At 45.2% G+C, this 24,278-nt stretch overlaps 1 protein-coding gene across 11 annotated transcripts in view; it reads right to left on the bottom strand.

Annotated features, from left to right (window-relative positions):
• Nucleotides 1-4,582: 4,582 nt before the first annotated feature.
• Nucleotides 4,583-24,278, bottom strand: part of KCNT1 (potassium sodium-activated channel subfamily T member 1) — a 61,398-nt gene continuing 41,702 nt past the window's right edge. For 5 of the 11 annotated variants that reach the window (XM_087944250.1, XM_087944246.1, XM_026686645.2 and 2 more), the window contains 18 exons: nt 23,842-23,950; nt 22,854-22,962; nt 21,987-22,136; nt 21,613-21,848; nt 20,216-20,432; nt 18,202-18,307; nt 17,520-17,692; nt 16,290-16,361; nt 15,885-16,019; nt 15,146-15,257; nt 14,652-14,753; nt 14,180-14,263; nt 13,784-13,912; nt 13,400-13,420; nt 12,321-12,630; nt 8,590-8,652; nt 5,992-6,076; nt 4,583-5,094 (listed from right to left, as the gene is read on the bottom strand). In XM_087944250.1, coding sequence (XP_087800376.1) covers nt 4,983-5,094; nt 5,992-6,076; nt 8,590-8,652; nt 12,321-12,630; nt 13,400-13,420; nt 13,784-13,912; nt 14,180-14,263; nt 14,652-14,753; nt 15,146-15,257; nt 15,885-16,019; nt 16,290-16,361; nt 17,520-17,692; nt 18,202-18,307; nt 20,216-20,432; nt 21,613-21,848; nt 21,987-22,136; nt 22,854-22,962; nt 23,842-23,950 — 2,325 coding nt within the window. In that variant the 3' untranslated portion in view covers nt 4,583-4,982. The remainder of the gene's footprint in view (nt 5,095-5,991; nt 6,077-8,589; nt 8,653-12,320; nt 12,631-13,399; nt 13,421-13,783; nt 13,913-14,179; nt 14,264-14,651; nt 14,754-15,145; nt 15,258-15,884; nt 16,020-16,289; nt 16,362-17,519; nt 17,693-18,201; nt 18,308-20,215; nt 20,433-21,612; nt 21,849-21,986; nt 22,137-22,853; nt 22,963-23,841; nt 23,951-24,278) is intronic. The other 6 variants (XM_087944244.1, XM_087944247.1, XM_087944248.1 and 3 more) reach the window with 4 other exon arrangements.

Genomic DNA, 24,278 nt, shown 5'->3' with positions numbered 1-24,278 from the left:
CTTTCCGGTCTTCCGGCTGCAGAGAGCTCGGCTTTGGAAGGAGGTCACTTCTCCAGAGGGACCCACTGTGGGCCGGTGGTCTCTGCTTCTCAAATTTGCTATGGGGAGCAGGCGAGATTCCAGAGTCCGCTGGTGGCCTATTTATCCATGGACCCAATGGGTCGAAGCATTGTCACCCTCTGTGAGAAAGGACACGAAGGAAGAGGTCCAGTCTTCGGCCAGCCCGGCTATCCAGATCCCCAGGACAATACCAACAAGGGGACTGAAGTCTCCAGGGACAGGGGCACCCGAGACCGACCCTGCCCCACATGCATGCATGGGTTAAGGGGTTCCCGAGTTCCACCTGCCGCTATGGGTCAGATAGCAAGGATGCAACCAGGTGAGTGAATCAACCACAGTAAGTTGGCTTGGTAGGTGTTCTGTCCTCAGCTTCCCCAAAAAGCACTAAGCAAACTCTGAGTCCCGGCAAAATCTCTTTTATTAAATGAATGTGAATTTCTTGCATTCACCTGCAGCCAATGGCCTGGCAAACAGTCTTGCAAAGGTATAATCAGACCTTATCGATCTTGGCAAGCTGCCCGGTAAATATTTCCACATGCAGGAACAAACGAATGAACAAACAAATTGTTTCCTGCAAAAGCCCCCTCCCCTTTTGTTCCTTTTTTACTTCTGATGGGAGGGGCCATTCATCGTCCGCCTGTGGCCTTACTCCCACATCAACCCTGAGTTCTTAATTGTTCCTTCCTTTTGGCAGCTCTGCACATGTGCAGGCTGGGAACTGGTTCCAGAAGCTCCCCCGCCTCACTCTGAACCCGAAGGCGGCTGATGATTGCCAGCCTGTCCTGGCCCCATCTCTGCCTCCGACGCAGAGCCCTTGTCCGAGCCTTCCTCCGCCTCCAGGACTGGCCCAGTTTCCTCCCCAATGTCCTCTCTGTCCAACTCTGCTGCCAGCTCCATCAGCCGGTGGCGGCCTACAACAGTAGGCTGGCCATGGGAAATTGTCCCATTCTCTACTTTAGAACATCATCTGGGGCGATGTTAGAGGTTCTGCTTTTCCAACCACATTATTATTTATTCCAGGCTTGGGAGAGCAAGTTAACCGCCAGACGAACGGCCCAACTTTTCATCCCAAGATTCACCTTAGAGACACCCAGCCTTTGCCAGCTCTGGTCCATATAGATTTCCCTGACGGAAGTGCCATGGAGATCAAGCAAAACAGGGCCGCTTCTCGTTCATCTCCTTCCAAGAGAAACGAGTCTCATCAGGGCGGAAGTCCCCTCCAGGCTTCTCCCAGTTGCTTGAGGAGAAAGAGGAGCAATCGTGGTCATCCCCACCACCAACCCCAAGTTGGCTTCACATCTCCTGAAAGTGATTCAGCTTCTGAATTGAGACCCTGGCAAGAAAGTTGGACAGGGGGAAAAGATCCCCGGAGATCTGATCTTCATCTCTCCTTTGCAAGCGCGCCCAATAAAAGCCCGAGATGGAAACCTTGCCCTCTGCACCCAACCCATGAGGTGACCTCCACTCCTTCTCTGTCTAGTGTATCCAGCCAAGCAGAAGCAAACAGGTTCCATCCCTTGAGGGAACCTTGTCCGGGGTGGTTCTCGGTTCCTCGTTGTCCTGGGAAAAGAGCACGAGCATCTCAGGAGTTTGAGAAAGCTCAACAAGCTGGAGAAATGGTTCTCGGCCACAGGAGGTCTAGGAGCAGGCAAGAAGAGCCAAGGTTCCTGACCAGAAAGGAGTCCACCACCCTGAGCAGGATCTGGAAATGCCGACACTGCGGTTGCGAAGGCTCTGCTCCTCCTCCTCCTGTACGTCCAAGGAGATGTGCTAAGCCAGGCCTTGGTCCCAGGAGGACATTTCTAGAGGCCAGTACTCAATGGTCCTCTACCGATGCAGCCCCCCATAAAGGTAACATGCCAACTACACCTTTCTGTGGAGCTTCTCCGTCATCCAGGTCCTGGTTGCCCCGAAGGTGCTTTTTTTTTTCAAGAGGCAACTGGACTTTCTGGTTTTTCTCTGAAGACGTTTCGCTTCTCATCCAAGAAGCTTCTTCAGCTCTGACTGGGTGGTGGGGAATGGAAGGAAGCTCACAAAATACATACGAACCCAGATAGGCTGGGTGGTCTAATACAGGCAGCCCTCAACTTACAACAGTTCACTTAAAGTTACGACAACACTGAGAAAAGCGACTTATGACCCTTTTTCACAGTTACGACCTTTGCAGCATCCCCCAAAATCATGTGATCAAAATTCAGTTGCCTGAGCCCTACATTTCTGTTGCTAAGTGAGGCAGTGATTCAATTAATTTAGCCCCATTTCATGACCTTTCTTGCCACCGTTGTTAAGTGAATCATTGCAAAGAATCTGGCTTTCCTATTGGCTTTGCTCATCAAAAGGTCATAATAGGGGATCACGTGACCCCCTCATAAATATGAACCCATTCCCCAGCATTCCCCGAATTTTGATTGCGTGACTCTGGGGATGCTGCAACAGCCATAAGTCTGAAAAATGGTCCTAAGTCATTTTTTCCAGTGATGTCATAACTTTGAACGGTCATTAAATGAACCAAGTCTAGGACTATACCTGTATTTGATAAAATAAGATATGTGATGTGGCTCCATTCCACATTTTCCCTAACATTTTTTTCCCCCTTGGTTCTCCGTGAACCAAGAAGAAAAGAGACCTCAGATGGTTATCGTTAGGGTTGGAAGCCATTTTGTAAACCTATAAAACTACAATTCCCAACTGGTGCGGTCAATTAAGGCCAAAGGTGAGAAAGAAACATCGATCCTAGAATCCTAGGGCTGGAAGGGGTCTTCTAGTCCAACGCCTGTTCAGGGCAGGAGGTCGTGATGGGTTGGATGAGGATGAGCGCTTGAGTCATCAACATGAACTAACGGAAAGAAAGATCTTCACCCCTCGAGTAGCATCCACCCTTCTTGAACTAGAGTAGGGCCAAGGCAACCATCTTAATGGGGTTTCCCCTCTTGATTTTGCAGGAAATGAACTTGCCCTAACTTTTCTGGGCGCTCCACACAACATCGCAAAGACGCGGTCTGAAGAACGCTGGTTAGCGGCTTGTTTCCCAGACTTCCAGCCCAGCTTGGTCCGAGCCCATGGTCCAGGCGATATCGATTCCATCTACGAGTATCCTTCACCGCTGGTCAGCACAACCACCTTCCCCCCGCCCTCCATGTTGGTTGAGGGTCCCATGACAGAGTCAATCTTGAAGCGTCAGGACCCGCCAATGGATTTCCAGAAGGTCCAAGACACCGAACCTATGTCTTTCGTAGGTCATTGGGTGGACCGATGGCCTCTGGAGAAGAAAGCGTTCAGTAGCTTGGGTGAAAAAGTCCAGCGTTCGGAAGAAATTCTGTTGGAGGCCATTGCATTGGATGGTGAGAAGTCTTCGGAGGACAGCAAAGGAGATCCAGTAACTCCATCCCCCGTTGTTAGTGGCTTTTCTTTCAGAACAGATGGAAACCCACCTTTGCAGGAACCACCTATCTCCATCACGAGCTGTAGTCAAATCACCCTTTCGGCCACCCCAGAAGACACCAACCGGAAGACTCCTAGCATCATGACCCTCTGTCCTTTGATTCAAAAGATGTTCCAGATTGATTTCCCTCTTCCAGCTGAGGAGGAGGAAGAGGAAGCCAAACCATTTCAAGGTGAAGAATGGAATGGATAATGCACTCAACAGACAGACCCTATCAGAAAGACACTGTTGACTTATTCTCCAATCTGTTTTGTATCTCTGCTTGAATAAAGGTTTGGTTGAAGATCAGAAAGCTGTAACTTCTTCTGTGATTGGAAAGACAGAGGCTTTAAACGTCTACAGATTTATGACCTCAACTGGGACAAAACATTTCTGATAATTCTATAGCAAAAAATAGGCAAAATATAGTATTCTATAAATGCCAAGCTTTCCAGAAAAAAAGAATGAAAATATTTAAGTAATCACAATCCATAGAAAGTAACTCTTCAAAAATGTATTTTCTCTCTTTCCTTTATTCCAATTGCTTTCACAGCAGCGGTTGTCCAAACAAGTAAAAATGTCTTCAGATGAAAAAAAAACATATTTAGGACCAAGATATTTTATTTCCAAAAGAAGGTTATGTCCTTAAGTCAGTCTTGCTTAAGAAATATTTTCTGTGAAGTAACAACCCCCAGTCCAATTTCTAAACTCCCTTTGGGCCCCTGAAAGGCCGACTCGGCTGCCTCTGCCCAGCCCCTGCCTGCCTCCCTGGGCCGGCCTGGGGGCCCAGAACCCCCAGAACCCCTCCTGCCTTTGCACCCTTTTAGGGCCTGCCTGGGAAGCCCTGACTCAGCACGTCAACCGCACAAGGCACAGCTGCTGGGTCACCGAAAAAAAGGAAACCAAGCAAACCGACTGCGCTGTGTGAATTGCAGCCCCTTAGTTTGACCACTAAACTTGTGGAGCGCAGGCTCTGCATCTTGACCCTCTGCATTGCTGGGCTGGTCTCTCCTTCTGCTCCAGATGGATGAGGCTTCTAGTATGGCAAGGAGTCACATGCGTGCTCCTGTGGTTTACGCCAATGAAGACATGTTCACGAGTTGTGGCATATTTTAAATTTATTTATTTTTCTTCTTCCCTCAACCCAACAACCCCTCTGAAATGATAGAAAAGTTTAAAACCAAGTGGCGTACGAATCGTCCATCCACGAGAGGTGCTACCTCTAAGGTTCTAGGCCTTCTCCAGCCACCTGGAGTCCTTTGGGAGAAGAACCCAGAACCAGACCAGGAAAGGTGGGCGGGGGTCATTCATACCAGCTCTGCAGATCCTGAATCCAGAGTCCAGCTTGAGGAAAGTCATCCTTTAAACTTGCTCAATGCAAAGTACAACGGCTGTCTCCTGAAAAAACATCTTCTTCCCTTTCTTAAGTTTATTGGGAGTTTTGATGCAGTTCCATGCATGAAGAAGGAGTTGTATTTTCCGTGCAGGAAGAGGGAGTTACTCAGAGCTGCGTCTCGTCTCGCGTTTCAGGGTTCGCGTTCTTATGGCTGCTGCTCTTCCGACTGTGACCTTCATTTTCCACGTGAGCGAGGGGGTCGGGTCGTATTAAATACCTGAGGAGGAAGGAAGATGTTAACATCATTTTGCGAAGCTCCTCCTTTGGTAACATTGAATTGCTAACTAGGGCTTACAAAACCTTCGCCAGACCAATTCTCGAATACAGCTCATCTGCCTGGAATCCACAATGTATAACGGACATTCATAGGATTGAGCGAGTCCTCCACTCCTCCGCTCACAATAGAACACCTGATGCCTTCACCAGGCTTGAAATTTTGGACTTGGACAACCTAGAACTACGCCGCCTGCGGTCTGACCTAACCTTAGTACACAAAATTGTCTGCTACAACGTCCTGTCAATGACTTAGCTACTTCAGCTTCAATTGCAATAACACACACGGGCAAACAATAGATACAAACTCAAAGTAAACCGCTCCAAACTCGATTGCAGAAACTAGGACTTCAGCAACAGCGTGGTTCAATGCCTGGAACTCACTTCCTGACTCTGTTGTTACATCCTCAACCCCCCAAGACTTGAATCTTAAACGGTTCAACTGTGGGCTTCACTCCATTCCTAAGAGGTCCTTAAAGGGGGCGTGCATAAGTGCACCAGCATACCTACCGTCCCTGTTCCCATTTATTCATATTCATTTATTATGTACTTATACCTGTTTATACTTATATGTCTATATGTTACATTCATACTTATACTTTAGTTTGCCTGACAAACTAAACGAAACGCTGATTTCTTGGACTTTCTTGAACATAATGAAGTGACATATAAGTCCATGTGCTGTGGCTATCCTTAATTAAAGCTGGCCTCTTGGAAAAAGACACATTCTAAAAACCTCCCGCCGATTGATTCTTTCTCAGTAGCTCAAATGTAACATTGAGCCACCAGTTCTGCAGGCCATGTTGTTAACCATAATATGTTGAATTAATTTCATACATACACGATATCGTTGAGTTCTAGCCGTGTGTCCGGAGGAGGATTGATGAGAACATAGGAGAGTGTGTTTTGGTGGTCGTTCATTTCATCTGGAATAAAAGAGTTGGTCAAGTGGTCATCCAGTCAGGCAAAACAGTAGTTAACCAGCTGAAAAGTGGCAAACCTTCGGGGCTACGGAACCCTCTGAGTATCTCCCAGGTTTTTCTGTGTCTCTTTCCTGTCTATCATCAGTAGATCTAGGCTGGAGGATAACACATGGACCTTACTCACTCATTTTTCATTCTGAATAAAGATAATTTAGGGCACATCCCCTTTCCAAAGGGAAGCGATAGGGTCAGTATTGCTCAATGAATCCAAGAAATGGGGACGCTGCCTGTGATAGGATGCTCCACACTGAAGCTGGGGACAGAAACAGGACAATGAGATAATGAAGAAGGTGGTTGATGTATCAGAATGGCACAGTTGCTCACACACAGCAACAGGTATTTTAAAAAGCATGTGGCCCACAGCTATTTCAGGTCAGCCATCTTGGTTCTTATATCTTTCAAGGAGATCTCCTTGTCTCATGCACACCTGGGCCATTAAGTTCCAAACAGAATCTTAGAAATATTAGTAAGACATACTCATGCATATGGAACCCTTTGGTTCTCTCCAGAAATTCCTTGGGCAAGGCCATGATAGAAAGCAAAAGGGTCTGCCACAAAGAAGAGGTCAACCTATTCCCCAAAACACCCGAAGGCAGGACAAGAAACAACGGATGGAAACCAATCAAGGAGAGAACCAACCTGGAACTAAGGAGGAATTTCCTGACATTTACAACAATTAACCAGTGGAACTGCTTCCCTCCAGAAGTTGTGAGTGCTCAATCACTGGAGATTTTAAAGAAGAAATTGGACAACCATTTGTCTGAAATGGTATATGGTCTCCTCCTCTGTGTGTCAGAGTTGGCTTGCTGTCAGGGTTCCGATGATTGCCCTAATTAAATTATGAGCCTCAAGCCAAGCTTCAAAAGAATCCAAAAGATTTATTAGGAGCAACATGTCAGCATTATCCCAGTTGAGGCCAACTCTGACATGTATGATTTACGGTCACCTGTCACCCTGTTTCCCCCATCCCCCTGGACGTTCACGGGCTGTGTGTCATCAATCACATTCTCCAACGAAGGATTTTCAAGGGCAGAAGACCCGGTAGCCTAGCTACAATCTTTGTAGGATAAGCATGGAATATACTTCTGGTTTTAATTTCTGTACTGCTCCTTCAGGCTTTCCCCCCCTCCTGCTTATGGAAACTCAAAAATGAGCATAGGAATGCTTTACGAGTTGACACAGGGCTTGGACTAGACCTCCAAGGTTACAAATCCAAAGATGGCTACATCAGGAAAGAGAGGGGCTCTGAAAAATGCAGATCAAATAATCATTGATTACTTTGATTAATGGACTGCCAGTTGCAACAGATCATCGCTTTTTGCCGGATGCAACTTTACTGTGAAGGCTCTTTCCACTCCATTGCTCCTTAACTGCCCCGAAAAACATCTCTTCCATTGGGGAGTTGTTCAAATGCCGCCTAGCATTCATTTCCAAGGTGAAGTTAATGATTAAACTGCAGCAACCCTCATACCAACAAGCTAGTTTGGGACGAAGGGGGGAATATCTTATTTCATTTCAATCATGGGTCGTGAGGAACTGAAGAACTGTAGCTACACTTATGGCCGTAAACACATGGGCATCCCCCCAGACGGAAATCAAAATAAGAGCCATTTGTTGCTTTGCTCAAATGGTTTGGATCCTGCCTTAAACTAAGATGGAAAACCACGGCGTTTGAACATTTGCACCAGTGGTGGGTTTCCAAATGGTTTCCTACCAGTTCTATGCATGGTTCTATATGTGCGCACTTCAGCTGAGCTAAAAAACAAGGGAATATAGGAGAGGAAATGGCAGGGGCGGGTGGGCAGGGCCAACCAGAGGTGGTATATGCCGGTTCTCCAAACTAGTCAAAATTTCAGCTACCAATACACCAGAACTGGCTCAAACCAGCTGAATACCACCTCTGATTTGCACCGTACATTCAGCTTGGCAACGAATGTAACTCACTTTCCTGGTTTGCCCAAGAGGCTGCAACACAGACTAACTAATAAGCTGGGTTTTCCCATCACATTCACACTGACTGAGTTAGAATGCAGCTCATCTAGGAAATAGACTTGGTGAACCCAGTTGGGCTTCCTATGGCATCACATCTATGGAAATCATCGGTCATCCAGGTCAGAGTTGTCCCAAAACTTATTTTTCAAAAGGCAACTGGACGTTGTTGTTTTTCCTGGAAGACATTTCGCTTCTCATTCAAGAAGCTTCTTCAGTTCTGACTGTGGTGTCATGTATCTTTAAGAAGATTATTTCTTGATTATCTATCTTGAGGGTGAATGGGGCACTGTTGATCATGTCTGCGCTCAAGGAGACACCTTAAATACACACCCACTGCAGTGTTTTCATCGTGCTAGCTACCTCACCTGCTCTTTGAAAATCTCAACCCAGAACAGCATCCTTCTACAGAGGGTGTTTTACCCCAAGAATCCAATGGGCCACATCTTGGTTACTTGACTATTTACCTTGCAAATATCCAAGGTTTACTCGGTTCATCACATCACAGGCTGTTAAATTTGCTACATCCTCTACGGAGTGCACAGAGAAGGAGGGGGGGGAAAGGAGAAGAAACAAACAGAAATCAAACGGAAGAAAAGGGAAGGAAGAGGGGGAAACAAAAGAGAACACAACACAGCACAGACATAAACGGAGAGAAAGAGAAGAGAAAAAAATCAGCAAGCAGCGATTCAGAAAGTATTCAGAAACGAGATTCGGTGGTCACACAGGCCAAATCATGTAGTCCAAAGTGTATAGGTACATATAAGTTCAGAAAGAAAAGCAAGCAAATTAAAAGGACGCCAGGCATTAATGGTGTTGCATGAACCAACAGGTGATATGTCATAAAAATGGGTTTCGGACAATCTCACTTAAACAAGATGGACATCTCAGCTAAAGGGCTGGCTTCCTTTCAATTTTGGCCAATTTGAGGGGTTCTTGGTGCACTCTGAGCTTGCTTGTTTTCTTACAAACGGTTTCATTATCCTAGCTTTGGTGAATTTAGCTAACTCCAGTCCCATCAAAGCTTGGATGCAAGGTCTGGTTAAAGAATTCCCTCGCTTTGGGTTCTCTCCTTGAGAAGGAAGATTGAGGAAATTCAGAAAGAAATTGCAAGGAGCCCTCAGCTGTTTTAGCACCAGAAAACCATCAAACCCCCCCCCCCTCTATTTTAAGAAACCTAATCAGGCAAATGGATAAGGACCCCTCCCCAAAAGCGTTAACATCCCCAGGGACTTCAGTAACTGGGACTTTGTTATTTTATTTATTTTTTATTTGTCAATTGCTTACAAGATAATAGGTATAAGTAAAAACATAGTTATGAATACATGGATACATATAAGAAAAATAAAAATAAAATATACATGCATGAACTCTGGGAAAAGATTATTTTGCTTTGGAGCAAGCTAATCCCAGAGCACTTTGCAAGAAAGCCCCCTTAGCTTTTGGCTCAAGGCAGGAATTGAAACGAGTGGCACCCTTTGTTCTAAGTTTCTCCCTTTCGGAGACCTCCAGAAAATGACAAGAAGGCTGGCTTGCCAGGGTAAAAACAGCAATTCAGATTTGCGTGGCTCAATTTGGAGAAAAGAATCTTACAGACCGGGAAATTCAGGGCACTATATCGCTGAGAGCAGAAGGGAAAGCATGCAGCGAGAGATGGCCCAAAAGAATTCCGCAAAAGGAAGCGGGGGGGGAAGAAAAGCCATCTCCCTTTAAAAAAATGGACTGAAAAGGTTTTCATCATAACAAAAAGAAAGAGAAACTCTGGGGTTCCCCCCCACCCTCCCGAGGTCTCTAAGTTAACAGAACTTCCCTATAGTTCACTTGTGGTTATGTTAGATCAGTGATGGGGAGATTCAAAGAGAGCATTTACACCAAGACGGATTCCTTGTGTGTCTAATCACACTTGGCCAATAAAGAATTCATTCATTCATTCATTCATTCATTCATTCTTCAACCAGCGTTTAATTTTCCTGATTTTTCCTTTCTCTCTGTCTCTGTCTCTTTTTTCCCTGGATCTTTTCACCTCTAGGTCAGACTGATCCTACAATTTCTTTGAAGGTTTTTTTTTAAGCAGATGTCAAGGAAAATCTTCAGACTCGCTAAGAAGGTTTCCCAAAGTTTCTACCTATGGAATGTGGACGATGAGGTGAACGTGATGAAATGATGGAATCAGACTGTGGTGATCTTGCTGTGAAAACAGTCTGAATAATGACAAAACACAACCCTCTTCTTTTAAATGTGCCCAATGCTGTTCTACCCAACCCAGGATTCACTGGCTGCCTTCACACCCAACATGCGGAACCCACCTTCTGAGTCTCAACAGGGCATCAAACTATCAGCAAAGCAAAGCGACCGGATTTGTACAACCAGCCGAGGATTAACACTCACCAAGCTTAGTATGTTGAATGTCTTTGGAAATAGTCAATCATCCAGGAGAGGTCATGGTTGCCCCAAAGGAGCTTTCCCCCAAAAGGCAACTGGATTTTCTTGGGGTTTTTTTCTTCTTCTTTTGAAAACATTTCTCTCCTCATCCAAGAAGCTTCTTCAGTTCTAACTGAATGGTGGGGAAGGGAAGGATTTATATTCTTGTAGGACCAGATGAAGGGACATGGTGGCTTAGCGGCTAAGACGCTGAGCTTGTCGATCAGAAAGGTCGGCAGTTCGGCAGTTCGAATCCCTAGCACCGCCGAACGGAGTGAGCTCCTGTTCCTTGTCCCAGCAGCTTCTGCCAACCTAGCAGTTCGAAAGCATGTCAAAAATGCAAGTAGAAAAATAGGGGCGTTCAGTCCTGCCGGCCACACGACCACAGAGACGTCTTCGGACAGTGCTGGCTCTTCTTTGGCTTGGCAACGGAGATGAGCAGCACCCCCTAGAGCCAGAAATGACTAGCACAGATGTGCAAGGAGGGGAACCTTTGCCTTTAAGGCCAGATGACTGCCAGGAATATAAATCCTTCTGTTCCCCACCAAACGGAAGAAGTTTCTTGGATGTGAAGTGAAACGTTTTCAAAGGGGAAAAAAAAACAACCAAGAAACTCCAATTGCCTTTTGGAAAAGCACATGTGGAACTTAGTATGTTAAGCAACTACATTGGCTTGGTTTCTATTTTATCTTAAGGCTTTGTGCAAACTCTTCTACCTATGGATTAATCATGATTGACCAATGCAGGTTAAACGCCATCACACTTGTTACCGTCTTTCTCTCTCTAGCTTATGTCAATCAAAAGAAGCGAAGACCAAGAGCATCGCGAAGCTTCCTTCTCTGCATGCCTCTGCATTGGGCGTGATTTTATCCCCACGGTGGGAGATAAAATTCCTTTCTGAAAAACGGAATGCAATATTGATGTTTGGGAAATCAAAGAAATAACATCTGCTTCGGCCAGTTAGAATAGAACGAGATAGCCAGGAGTTGGGTCTGATAAAGATCCTCTTTCTAAGTTGATTGTTGGATATAGTGACATAGAAAAAAAGAAAAAAAATGAAAACCTGGCATTTCCATTTCCCAGCTTCCCTATCTCCTTCATAATACCTTCCTCTCTCTCTCCTTCCCTTCCTCCTCCCCCCCTCTCTCCCTCTTTCTCTCTCTCTCTTTCCCTCCCCCCTTTTGTTTCCCCAGTGATAGAACTGAAAATATTTATCTAGATCAGCTCTTCTAGAAGCTGCTGCTGAATCTTTCAGGCTGAAGAACGGGGCATCCGTGCTTATTTAAGCCAAGGTTTCCTAAACTTGTAAGATGGTGGATTTCAACTCCCAGAATTCCTCAGCCAACATGCTGGGTTAATGTAAACAATATATAAATAAGTACCAATAGCAATATTTGTAGTTCAGGGTTGAACGGAGGAGCCCTTGGTGCTCTCTAAGCTCAGCTGTTTCCATGCAGACATTTCATTCCTAACTAGGAAACAGAAAGCAAACCCTCTGGCACTGATGATGTTACCTGGTTTGGTTATGAAATGTCTGCAACAAGACAACCAAGCTCAGAGACCGCCAAGGATCAATATAGTAGGAGTAGAAGGGAACCCTTGAAAAGGTTCGTGAGGCGGAGAAAGTGAAAATTATCCAGAAACTAGGAGTTTTGGCTACAGGAGAAGAAACCAAAGAGAGAATTTATCATTGCAGAAGAATTCCAAGCAACAGACTGTTGGGTGAAAACAAACCAGGGCCTTTCGGCTGGTGGCAGGAGCCAAGAGAACCACTTACCGTACCCTGTTGTGGGTAAGCCCAGATGTTTCATGCGATTCTTCACAAGCTCGGACAGTTCCTGCCTTTCCGACCGCCGGTAGAGGTTCAATCGCTGCTGGTTGATCCACTCAGCCGTCTTTGAGGTCTGCTTGTTGGCTCCCTTCCGGCTCAGCCGCCGAGCCCACTGCATGCTTTTCCTCCGGAGAAGTGGGTGCTCTGTCTGATCAGCAGGACACGAATTCCGGTGATGGTGGTGCGGCTTGGCGTTCCAGGTCTCCTTCCCTTCCTTGAGATCTTCGCAGTCTTCCACATTGATTGAAATCTGTGACTGGGAACACCAGTAGATGATGAGAAGGAAGCCATCAACCGCTTGGGGGGATGAGGGTCTACGACAGCTGGCCACGGCCAAGTCGCCAAAGCCAACTCACAACAGCCAACTCACCAAGGCCAACTGGCCATGGCCAACTCATCACGGGACACATTGCCATGGCCATCTTGCTGCGAGACAAGACTTATACTAATATGGAAGAAATAGTGGAATGGAATCATCACAGAAAGGATGCCAAAGGAGGGACAAAATGAAATGTGAACAACGAAGATTAAAATAATTTTTTCAACTATTTTAAATAATTAAATTGAATTCTTGAATTGTCCTGCAGCAAGTTGGCCATGGCAAGTTGTCCCATTCTGAGGGAATGATTCCCAGGAGAAGCCATTCTGACCGTAAGATATAGAAAAAGCAGTAATCTACCCTAACAAAAAGGAAACTTTTTAAAAGAGATCATTGGTTAGCAATTAAAGCAACCTAAGAGGATTGAGGTTGAATCAGTGAGAATTCATCTGGATCAAACCACATGCTAGCTATTCAACGGATCTTTGGTGAGCCCAGCTCTTGGCTGCTCATCTTAGAGGAACCAGATCATCGCACGAAGCCAAGTCAGCCTTTCCAGATTGGAGCACAATGTTGTTACCGGAACATAGGATTGCGCATGTCGTGTGACCCCCGTCCCCGAGCTCCCTCCATCTTGATTGGCTTTTGACTTGAAGAAGCCAAAATTGAAAAGGAATGAGTATATGGAGACTCAGACCATACTCACCTGGGTTCTGATATCATGAGGCTGGGGTCGGGTGGAGGTGGAGGGAAGAGAGAAGACAGGGAGAAGAGAGAGAAAGAAAGAAAACTTGACACGTGATCTTGAAAACAATGCAGAGTACCCATTTCCCCCATTTTGCTGAATGGTAGATTGGCAAAAATACCAGGTGAGACCAATAGCTCTTTTAAAGCATACCCTGAAATGTACATCAGCCTGGAAGTATAACGGTATATTGGTCTCTTCTTTTGTGGATCTTGGGCTGGGATCCAGCTTGAGGATCACTAAGGGAGCTTCTGACACTAGGATTCTAGCATTGGATCACAAGCTTTGCCTGCTCGCTACTCTAGGATAGAAAGAGATCCTCTAACAAGGATGTTGTTGTCTTACATCGGTGGTGGAGAACATATGGGATTCCGTTCTGTAGATTCCGATGGGAATCTCCGCACTGGAAGAACACAGCTTCTGAAAGAGACGTCCATAGGATCGGATCCAGAGGTCGTCTTCTGTGATTTTCATCTGTTGAGTAAAGTAGAGAACATGAAGAAGTAAAGAAGACAGAGAAAAAAAGAAGAAGGCATGATAGATAGTAGATTTTGGATTGTGCTACTCTCCATTTTGAAGATAGACTTAAGGAAGGTATTCTAGGGATCTTCTTGCTAGCAATGCTCCCAATGAGTAGATCCAAGATGGGGCAAACCTATGATCTAAATCTATTTTAGAGATATTTAGAGACAAAATAACTCTCCCTTGAACCAGCCAAGAGAAAAGTCAAGTAACACTTACTGCACAGAGATAACCAGATCCCGGCGTTGTATCCAGACCAAGTAATAATCTTGTGATGGTGATCATATAATCTTTCACGAAGGACTGAAAAGAAGAAAGGCATCCATCAGTCTTTTTGGTGGGACAGAAGCTAGAGCTATGATGTTGACAGGTTAGGCTCAAGTCAACATTTGAAGTGATTCAGGGATGATGACTGAAAAGCTTCTCTTCAAGGAAGAGAAAAGCCAAGAAGCCCCATTTCCTGGAAGGAGAACGAGAGGCAAATGCAGACATGTTGGCCCCAGGACAAAGCCTTCTTCAAAATCACTTCATTTTGAGGTCTCCATATCTCAAGTACCTTCGTCCTCCATCACCATGATTCAGCATGGAACTGCTTGCAAAATGAAATTGAAGGAGTGTCTGTGAAGGATTTGAGTAGTTGTCTTTGGAAAGAAGCATTTAAAAAAATATCCAACTTGTTCCTTTTTCTGACCTGGTAAAGGAGAGTATCTAACATGCTGATGCTGAAAACCCGGCCAGCAGCAAATGGGAGGCGGAACATGAATGCCAAGTTGGAGCCGTTCTCTCGTTCTTTCTGTGCAGGAGACAAGATTATGGAACAGGATAAAAATAGCTGTTTTTCAGAGCAGGCCAGTATTCCTGTCTCCAGTGATCAATAAATCTAGGAAGCTCATTAGAAAAGGCTGAACACCACTGCACTGAAGCCCATTACTATCCATGTGTAGAAAATAGCAGATTAAAAGCTAGAAGGCAGAATTAAACATGTCAACAGTTTGGAGTCATTGTGTTCCCAAGAGACCGCTGTCCAATTTTTCAGGATGTGTGAAGCTCAGAATCCAGGAATATTTTCACAAATACTAGCTTCTTTTAAGGGGGGGAAATCAGGCTACTGGACAACTTCAAACCCAAAAGCTTGGTGTACTTTTATTACAGACCTGGAGTTAGGGATTTGTATGGTTTAATTACCTTCTCCAGTTTGGAAAGGGCCAACGAGTAGCTGTCCTTCGCCCGGAATTGCATAAACCTCATGTTAGATGGATGTGTCAATTCAGTAATGATACTCAGACTTGGAAAAAGTCTGAAAGAAAGGGGGGGGGGGGGAATAAAAAGTGACAGTCTCCTAAAGATCTGAAAACCATATTTAGTCAAATCAAGGATCTTCTTTAGCCTTTAATCATACTTTTTGTCCTCAGGAGAAACTGACCAGGTCTTTTAGGGAGAGTTATGTAAAATGATGAAAACCACAGTTGGTGTAGTGGTTAAGGCTTCGGGCTAAAATCCAGGAGACGGTGAGCTCCAGTCTTGCCTTAGGCACAAAGCCAGCTGGGTGACTTAGGGTCAATCACCAGGAGAGGGTGGGTTCTAGTCCCGCCCTTAGGCATGAAAGTCAGCTGGGTGACTTTGGGCCAATCGCATGGTGAGTTCTAGTCCCGCCTTAAGCACCAACACCCAACTGGGAGGACTTTAGGGCAGCCACTTTCTCTCAGCTCTAGGAAGGAGGCAATGGCCATTCACTTCTGGAAAAAATGTGCCAAGAAAATTTCAAGGACTTGTCCAGGGAGTCTCTGAAAATTGGACACAACAGGAAGTCTATGACTTGACTTCCCAGCCATTCTCAGCTGTTTTTGAACCTAGAAGAGCCGTTCATCTGTTTTGGTTACACAAGGGGACAATGTGTGCGTGCTCTCATCTCTTGCTGCCTCACCTGAACATGGTCTGGACGTTGACAATGGTCTTGGCGTCTGCCATGTAATCTTCCTCTGCACTCATGGTGCTTTCTTTATCCACCACCACCAAATTGTCAGCGTAAATAATGCCACATTGCAGCAAACTATCGAGGCTGTAAGAGAAGTTTGATTCTTTGCAATTTGTTTTTTTTTTAAATTATCCTTCTGGAAATTCATTATGCAGCTTATTGCTGAGAGCGGTAGACAACTTTAAGATATAAGAGAAAGCATAGAAAGAAGAAAGGAATGGGAAGAAGAGAAAGAAGGAAACAAAAATATGCAGCATATCAGCAGTAAAAAATTATTTCTACTTGCATCTCCTACACCTTCAAGCATATGGAAGATGGATTTTAATGTTCTGGAACAAAGAAGAAGACACTTACTTGTCAATTGTACCTTCCATATAATAAACCATTGGAAAACAACAGATGGCTTCTAAGAAGTGATGGTCAGGTCTAAAAAAATATGGAGACAAAAAAAAATCAGGTTCAATTCTGTTAACATTCTTATTCCTTTCTAAATGTATTTTTCTAATTGTTAAGCTCTTGATAGATCATGGATACCTTTGATCATCATTCAGATCTCACAAGTAGCTAAGTTTTCATAGGGGGCCGTAAGTTAAGCAGAACAGCTTCCATTCACGCCCTCAATTACTGAGCACAAAGGAGAGTAAGGTGGGGAGATCTGGAACTGTGTTTAGTCCAGCAAGATTCCTGTCTATTGGCAACCAACGATAAACACACCACTCTGACCAGTCCCTGGGGTCATTTCTGGTTTCTTACCCCTGACATTAATCTCACCAGACTAAAGCACACCCTGCATAACTAGCTGTAGGAGAAGGAAGGGCAGAACCTGGGTTGGAGTTAAAAGAGGAATCAGCTTAGAATCCCTACATAGCCACAAAAGAATTAAAGCCAACCTCCCTTGAATTCCGTGAACCCTGATCTAACTCCAAGAAGCTACTATTAGCTGAGAAGATTCCTATGCACAGGCGTGAGTAGTAGCAATAAATCAATTTAATTGAGCCTTCCGCCTGACACTACTAGATAAATACTGTGAAGTTTTAAGGAGGACCTGCTTTCATCTCCTCTTCCTCTCCACTAGTGACTCAAGTTTCTCTCCTCAACTTAGCAACCAATGGAAACCAAATTCCACAACAGGTAGGGAGGGAAGGAAGAAACCGGAGCTGCGGTCTCTAATTCGGAACATTTTCCAACACAGCATTGTTTGAGATCCCCACGCCTTTTAATGATGACTCAGCCCTGTCCAGCTGTACACTCCTTCTGGCTGGCATTCTGGTTCTCTGCTATAAATGTTGTGCGTGTGTTTCTACATGGAGCAGTGACACAGCATACTGTGTGTTCAAGATAAATCATCTGGAAAAAAGAAGGAAGGGAGGGAGGAGGAGGGAAAGAAGGAAGGAAAAAGAAAGGAAGGAAGGAAAGAAGGAAGAAAGGAGGGAAGGAGGGAGGAGGGAAGGAAGAAAGAAAAGAAAGGAAGGAAGTAAAGAAGAAGGAAGGAAGGAAGGAAGAAAAAAGGAGGGAGGGAGGAAGGAAGAAAAGAAGGAAGGAAGGAAAAAAGAAAAGAAGAAAAGGAAGGAAGAAAAAACTTGCTTGTTGTCTAGCAGCAGTACGATGGGATTCAGCTCCTTCCGCGAACGATAATACGCCCGAAGGGGGACAATAAAATTATACAAGCCGTTGCCGGCGGTCTCAGCGGACACAATGATCAACTTGTTCTTAAAGCCATAGGCCTTCGCGTCTTCGTAACTGTTGTGCTTGCAGCCCTGGAAACACAGCACCACAAACGTCCTTGTTACACGGGAGTTGAGAATAGGCTGGGATTCATGCTCATTTTTTGCCCCAAAATTGATACATATTAATTGAGCAAAAGATACAGGAAAGTCCTCCACTTAGTGGCCGTTCGAAGTTGCAACGGCACTGAAAAAAGCATTTTTCACACTTATGTCCGTTGCAGCGTCCTCATGGTCACCTGCTTTACATTTGGATGCTTGACCACTGATTCACATTTACGACGGTTGTAGCATCCCGGGGTGCCCTTTGGCGACCTTCTGAGGAGGAGCAAAGTCAATGGGGAAGCCAGATTCACCTCACAAACGGGTGACTCGTTTAACAAACGCAGCGATTCAGTTAACAAATTGTGGCGAGGAAAGTGGTCAAATAGCACTTAAGAAATTTCTCCCTTGGCAACATAAATTTTGGGCTCAGTTGCAAGTCGCCAGTCGAGGGCTACCTGTATGGTTCCAGTTAAGGACCTTCAGAAGTGGCCTCTCACCTTGTCCAGACGCAAGCAACAGAAGGGGGCCTTGACCGGTAAAAGATGGCAGAGCGTTGGAGAACTTCCAATGTAAGGTGAGTTTGGAGGATACCCCTTCACATACCTTTAAAACAAAAGGAGGTGAAGATTTGAGCCACCTTTTCCTCCCTGAGTGTGGAACATAGACTCCAAGGGCTGGAAGGGACCTCAGGGATCTTCTAGTCTAACCTCCTGCTTGAGCGGGAGACCTTATACCATTCCAGTCCATTTTTGAAACCCTCCAATGATGGAGCACCCACAACTCCAGGAGGCCAAAGCTGCTCTATTGGTTAGTTGTCCTCATTGTCAAGAAAGTCCCCCTTCCAGGTTGGATGTTTCCTTAAGAGCCTTCTTCTTGCCTTGCCCTTTGGCGCTCTGGAGAACAAGCCAATCCCGTCTACTCTGTCCCTCAAGTATTGTAAGACAGTTACCATGCCCCCCCCCCAATCCTTCTCTTCAAGAGTTTAGACAGGTTAGTTGTTGACAGTTCCTCATACGGTTCAGCTTCCGTACCCCTTATCACCCTTGTTGGTCTACTTGCAAGGGGCTCTATTGACGTTCAGTAGAACTTCGGAAATGTAGAAGGTCGTCTTGCTCAACTGGACTTCACAAACCCCGATCAAGTCCCCCCTCCCCAACCTTTTAACAGAACTCCAATTTACAGCATGCAGACCAGATCTGAAAAAATGAGAGCGGAGGGGGCCGCCTTTCGGCTGAACCCCGTCTTTGTTTCAAGGAGATGGAAGGAGAGAATCAAAACAGCTCCACTTTTCCCCGCCAGATGGTGCTGCTGCTCCATCCGAGCCAAACAAACTCTTGATCGCCTCCCCATTTTTTTGACAGCTTCTAGTGGGAGTTAGGAAAATAGAGCTGAAATAGACTATTAAGCAGAGGTTAATGTATGCAAATAGGTTCCTGCTGGGAGGTAAATAATAGGAAATTTGCATGGCTGCACTTATGGGGCAACTGAATGCTGGAATCACACTGAGTCTTTTTTAATACTCGGAGCACAATCTTGGCAGAGACGACGTGCTCCGTTGCGCATCCAAACACATTTTTAAAAAACATTTCAAAGAGAATCGAAATATTAATGGACAGATTAAAAGATCTGGCACATTTGCTGGTTTTAAGAGGAATAAACACACGATGAAGGTGTTGAGACGAGGAGGAGAATGGCAGATCAAATAGAATTGATGAATAAAACAGGGTTTTATGATTGGGAAGAAGGCAAAATAACAGGATATCACACATGAATTTCAGGTCATGCCCAACTCATTGTGTGGTTGAGGTGGAGTGAAATTAAAAAAGGAGTTTGGACAAGACAAGGTCTCCCTGTTGTGTAGGTGTCTGTGCGTGTGTGCTGTAGAAAGTTAGCACCCCCTCCCCTCTCCTAGAAGAATGAAATATTTTGAGAAATATTAAAAAGGCAGAATATTATATTTCCCTGGAAATCTGTATTATTTTAGAGGCTGGAAGCAGATTCACTCTTAATAGTCCCTGCCTTTCATAACAACCCTCAGCAGATGTCAGCATTAAAGAGATAAAGAGAATAGCTAGCTCTATTCATAAGCAAATTTCCTGAACAAAGGTAGGATTAGCCCTTAGCCACAATAGGAATTGCCCAACAAGCCCCTTCATTACATCAGCAGTCCAAACGTCAACCAAACTTAGCTCAACCTACAGAGCCAGCTATGACCCCCCACAACACCCAAGAGAATATGTGTTCTTGCACAGGAACAGGAAGCTCAAGTGCAAAGCCCCAGAGAAGGTACAAACATCCCACCCTCCATCTCAACTTCACGTGGTTAGTGCCCAGAACCCAAGGGCTCTGCTTCGCCATTAAGCCCTCTTTCTAATCCGCCTCCAGCTTCCATTTTGTCCCCAGTGCCTTTCTCCCGGCTTGGAACTGAACCAGGTGGATATTTCTTCCAATTGGGCCTTTGTGTGTGTGGGTGTGTTTGGGCTCCCCCCGGGGAGGAGGAAAAGAACTCACTCTGTAATGGTCAGTCCGTCATCATCGGACTGAGTCACCTCGTCCTCGGATTGGTCGCTGAGCATGTCGCAGGGAAGAAGGGAGGAAGCGTCTGCCACCTCCAGAACTGGGGCGATGCTGGGCCTCCTTTTCCCAGACCCATTCTCCGACGGCAACGTTAACTTGGAGCTGTGGTTGGGGTGGCACTCGGTGTTCTGGAGGTCCATGGCCACCGTGCCTGGTCAAGGAGGAGGGGGAGGAAGAGAGGAGGCATCAGCTGCTGTCCGGGGCTGCCGGTCTGAAGTTCTCATAGACCAACAGGGTCTACTTCCCAGGCAGAATTGGACGCCTCTTCCAAAGAGCTCTGCACAGGGGGTTCTCGACTTACAACAGTCCCTTGAACCAGTTCTTCACAGTTATGACTGTATGACACAGTGATCGCATGATCAAAATTCAGAGCCTTGGCCACTGGTCCAGCGCTTGTGACCGTGGCAGTCCTGTCCCGAGGTCGTGGGATCCCATTTTGCGACTTCTGACGAGCCAAGTCAACGGGGGAAGCCAGGTTCACTCAACGACCATGTTCCTGAGTTAACACCTGCAGTGATTCGCTTAACCAGGGTGGCAAGAAAGGTCATAAAATGGGGCAAAACTCCCTTAATCAAATGTCTCGTTTAACAACAGAAATGTTGGGGTCAATTGTGGTTGTAAGTCAAGGACTACCTATATTTAGTATCTCCAGAGAGACGATTGGGCTCCTAATTCTCTCCCCTCCAAGCACGAATCTGTGTTACAAAGATTCTCGAGTGAGATTCAGGCAAAGGAAGGGAAGAATGGCAAGGATTTCAGCCCCCAGTTTCCACCCATAACTCCCCCCCATCAATTCATACAACCTTCAGACTCCCATCTCATCCCCTCTCAATGCCTAGGGGGAAAGCCAGCCCTTTACGTCCTTCCAGAAGGCTCAAATGGGTAGGGGGCCATGGGGAAGTGTGTACTACAGAACAGGGGATGCTACAGAAAAATGCCAGTAGGGTTCTGGTCTCCCGGTTTTTTATTTTTACTGCCTTTTCAGCAGGTCTTATCATCATCATGAAGGAACAAGCCTTTTCCCTTGTGGGAAACTGACGAAGGAGACAAAAACGACGGCTTTTGGAAGTCAGAGGAATTTTGCAACGCACCTGTTGGGCGTAAGCAACCATGATCACCCATGAAGGGTCTCAAGAAGTTGCTTTATTGCTAGTTGCAAGAATTTCTCCAGACTGTCCTCATTAATTTGGGGATGGTCACTTAAAGGCATCAGGGATTCTGTGCCGCTTTCTGCCATGTAAGGATTCTGAGCTCAGCCCTCTCTTAACGCCTCCTCCAGTCTAGCTGGAGATTCCACCACGACACATGGGAGGAAGTTAAGAGCCACTCACCCATGCTAGCGATGATGCTATGGACCGGCAATCTTGATGGCCCGTCGTAGATTCCTTTTCCCATAAAGAGCTTCTGTTTCTGCTTCTCTTCCTGCTTGAAGATGAAGGCGGAGTTCTCCTCCTTGGTGATGTTGATGTAGAAACACGTATCCGACGCGGTCATGATGTGGCGTGGTCCTGGGTTGAGAAGGATGCTCTTGTTCTCCTTTTTCACACCCATCAAGCAAACCCCATACCTGAGAGGATAAAGGATCGAGATAAAACCGGTCGCGGCAACTTAAAACTGAACCTCGGTGCCGATGCTGCCAAGCGGGTGGGAATACAGCAAGCAGATCTCCCAAAGTTCAAGTAAGAAATCTGGTTTTTCCACTTACTTTTTGTGAGCGTGGAAAGATGCGTAGGTGAAGCTCTTTCCTTCATACTCCATGAAAAACTTGCTGTCCCCCATGCGGATGTGATAAACCTCATTGCCCGAGCATCGCCCATACATCCTTTGCCATTGTTCTGGCGATTCCTGGCCTTCCCTGGAAAGAACGGAACAACAGAGCTGGAAGGGGGCCTGGAGGTCTTCTAGTCCAACCCCCTGCTCAAGCAGGAAACCCTCTACCATTTCAGACAAAGGGTTGTCCAGTCTCTTCTCAAAAACCTCCAGTGTTGGAGCACCCACAGCTTCTGGAGGCAGGTTGTTCCACTGGTTAATTGTTCTAATTGTCAGGAAATTTCTCGCACGAGAAAAGTAGATTCAAATCAAACAAAAGCACTGAGGCGTGCACTAGACCTTTTTCAACTCTCTAGAAGAACGCATTATGGAAAGCAGAAAGACCTAATCACCAAGGACGGAACCTATGGGAAGATGTGGCAATTGTCCTGGGTCTCATGCGTGAAAGAAGTCATAGTCCAAAAATGGACAACTTTCTCTTAAACAGAAACACAATGTAAGAGATGACCAGGCTGAGCCCGAGGGATGGGTCAAACATGTCATTAGTCATGAATCCCTTCGTGCTCACAGAAGATCTAAATCCAGCCCACCTTTTTGACATTTATCTACCACCAATTTCCTTTGACTGTTAGTAATTCAGAATCTCGTAGAGAGTTTCAGCTTGCCATAAACCTTTATATTCATTTGAATTGCCTGGGTTTCCTGATTTCTCACATTTGACATTCAACCTCTTTGACATGTATGGCTCAGATGTTGCCCCAGCTAGAAACTGACCAGCCTGTCACAGTTTTTCACTACTTACTGCCCTCTGGAAGTGTGTACGAGAAGAGTAATAAGAGTAGAGGTAGCTGGGCAGACACAATTCAGGGCCAGCATGGCGAATTTGCACTCCTCTTCGCACACCACATGATCTGAAATTTTAAAAAAAATCAGGTCCTTTCATATTCTGAGGCATCATTTTAAATTTCCAGCAGGATCCCTTTGACAAGTTGATTTTGACTGGTTTTGTCTTTGTAAACCACCTCGTGTTTCTCTAATAAACAGCAGTGGAAAAATTAAAGTGCCTTTTGCTATCATTGTAAAAACAACTGAAAAAATATATTACTCTCCATTTTTTTGCCTCTTCTAATTTTCCCCCAAATGTACAAATTCAAACACTTGTAATTCTTTCTTGTTGTATGTCTCTTCTAACACCAAAAACTTCTACTTGCCAATCTGTTATTTTACACAGTCTATCAAAGTGCCTGGAGTTTTTAATAGATCAGTTGCTCTTCTGGATTTTCATATATCTGGCTAAACTATAAAGTCTGATTTTATTTCACTTTATCTCAATTAGGTTGAGGGATATCTTAACCAAAGGCAATGCAGGGATTTCTTCCTTCATCGTGAGAGCTGAAAACAGGTCTATCACAAATTAAAAGTTGTAGGTAACTTTTAAAAATGGGGTAGAGAAGAGCAAGAATGACGGACACAAAACAGAAAAATAAAACCCATGAACATGTAACCAGGGTAATGTGTGCAAATGAAACTGTCCAATAAATGTTCCAGAAAAATTAACTAGCTGTATCTGAGACAATAAATGCTGTTTATATGTTTGCAGATGTCAAGTCATTGTGTTTTCTTTTTACAGCCCATTTGATAATCTGCTGGATGGTATTGATTAGAAAAGGACTGAAAACACATTGTATACCACCCAGCCTTTCCCTGTCTGCAGAAATGTCCCCCCCCCCACCCTCCCGCCAGTTTTGAGTTGGATTTGTGCATCTACATGACTATCGGAAAAGTCCCACCTGCAAACTTGACATGGAATTTATTCTCCGGCTTGAGAATCTGAACGTAGAGGGGACAGTTGGGAGCAAAATCCTTCACCGCCCAAGCTCTTAGGATGGTTTGATGGTCCTACGGAAGAGGGAGCACAAAGATCCTACTTAGAAATGGTCCCTGGTAGGTTTCACATTCCATGCAGGGGTCTTGGCATGGGAAGGCGTTTTTTAAAAGGTCCAAATTATTGGAATCCGCCATTTCCAAGAGAATGTACAAGCAATCATCGGCTTGCCTTAAGCTAATATATTAATTGCTACGGCATTACTATAAGAATGGAATGGAATGGATAGAATAGAACAGAATAGAATAGGGAAGGGAACAAAGAATAAAATAGAATAGAAGAATAGAATAGAATAGTAGAATATAGAATAGAATAGCATAAAAAATAGCATGGAAAATAGAA

This window comes from Notechis scutatus, chromosome 15 (assembly GCF_049901735.1).
Source record: "Notechis scutatus isolate UNSWTSFEM ecotype Mainland chromosome 15, rNotScu1.2, whole genome shotgun sequence".
NCBI classification, from domain to species: Eukaryota; Metazoa; Chordata; class Lepidosauria; order Squamata; family Elapidae; genus Notechis; species Notechis scutatus.
This window is presented reverse-complemented; position numbering and strand designations above follow the sequence as displayed.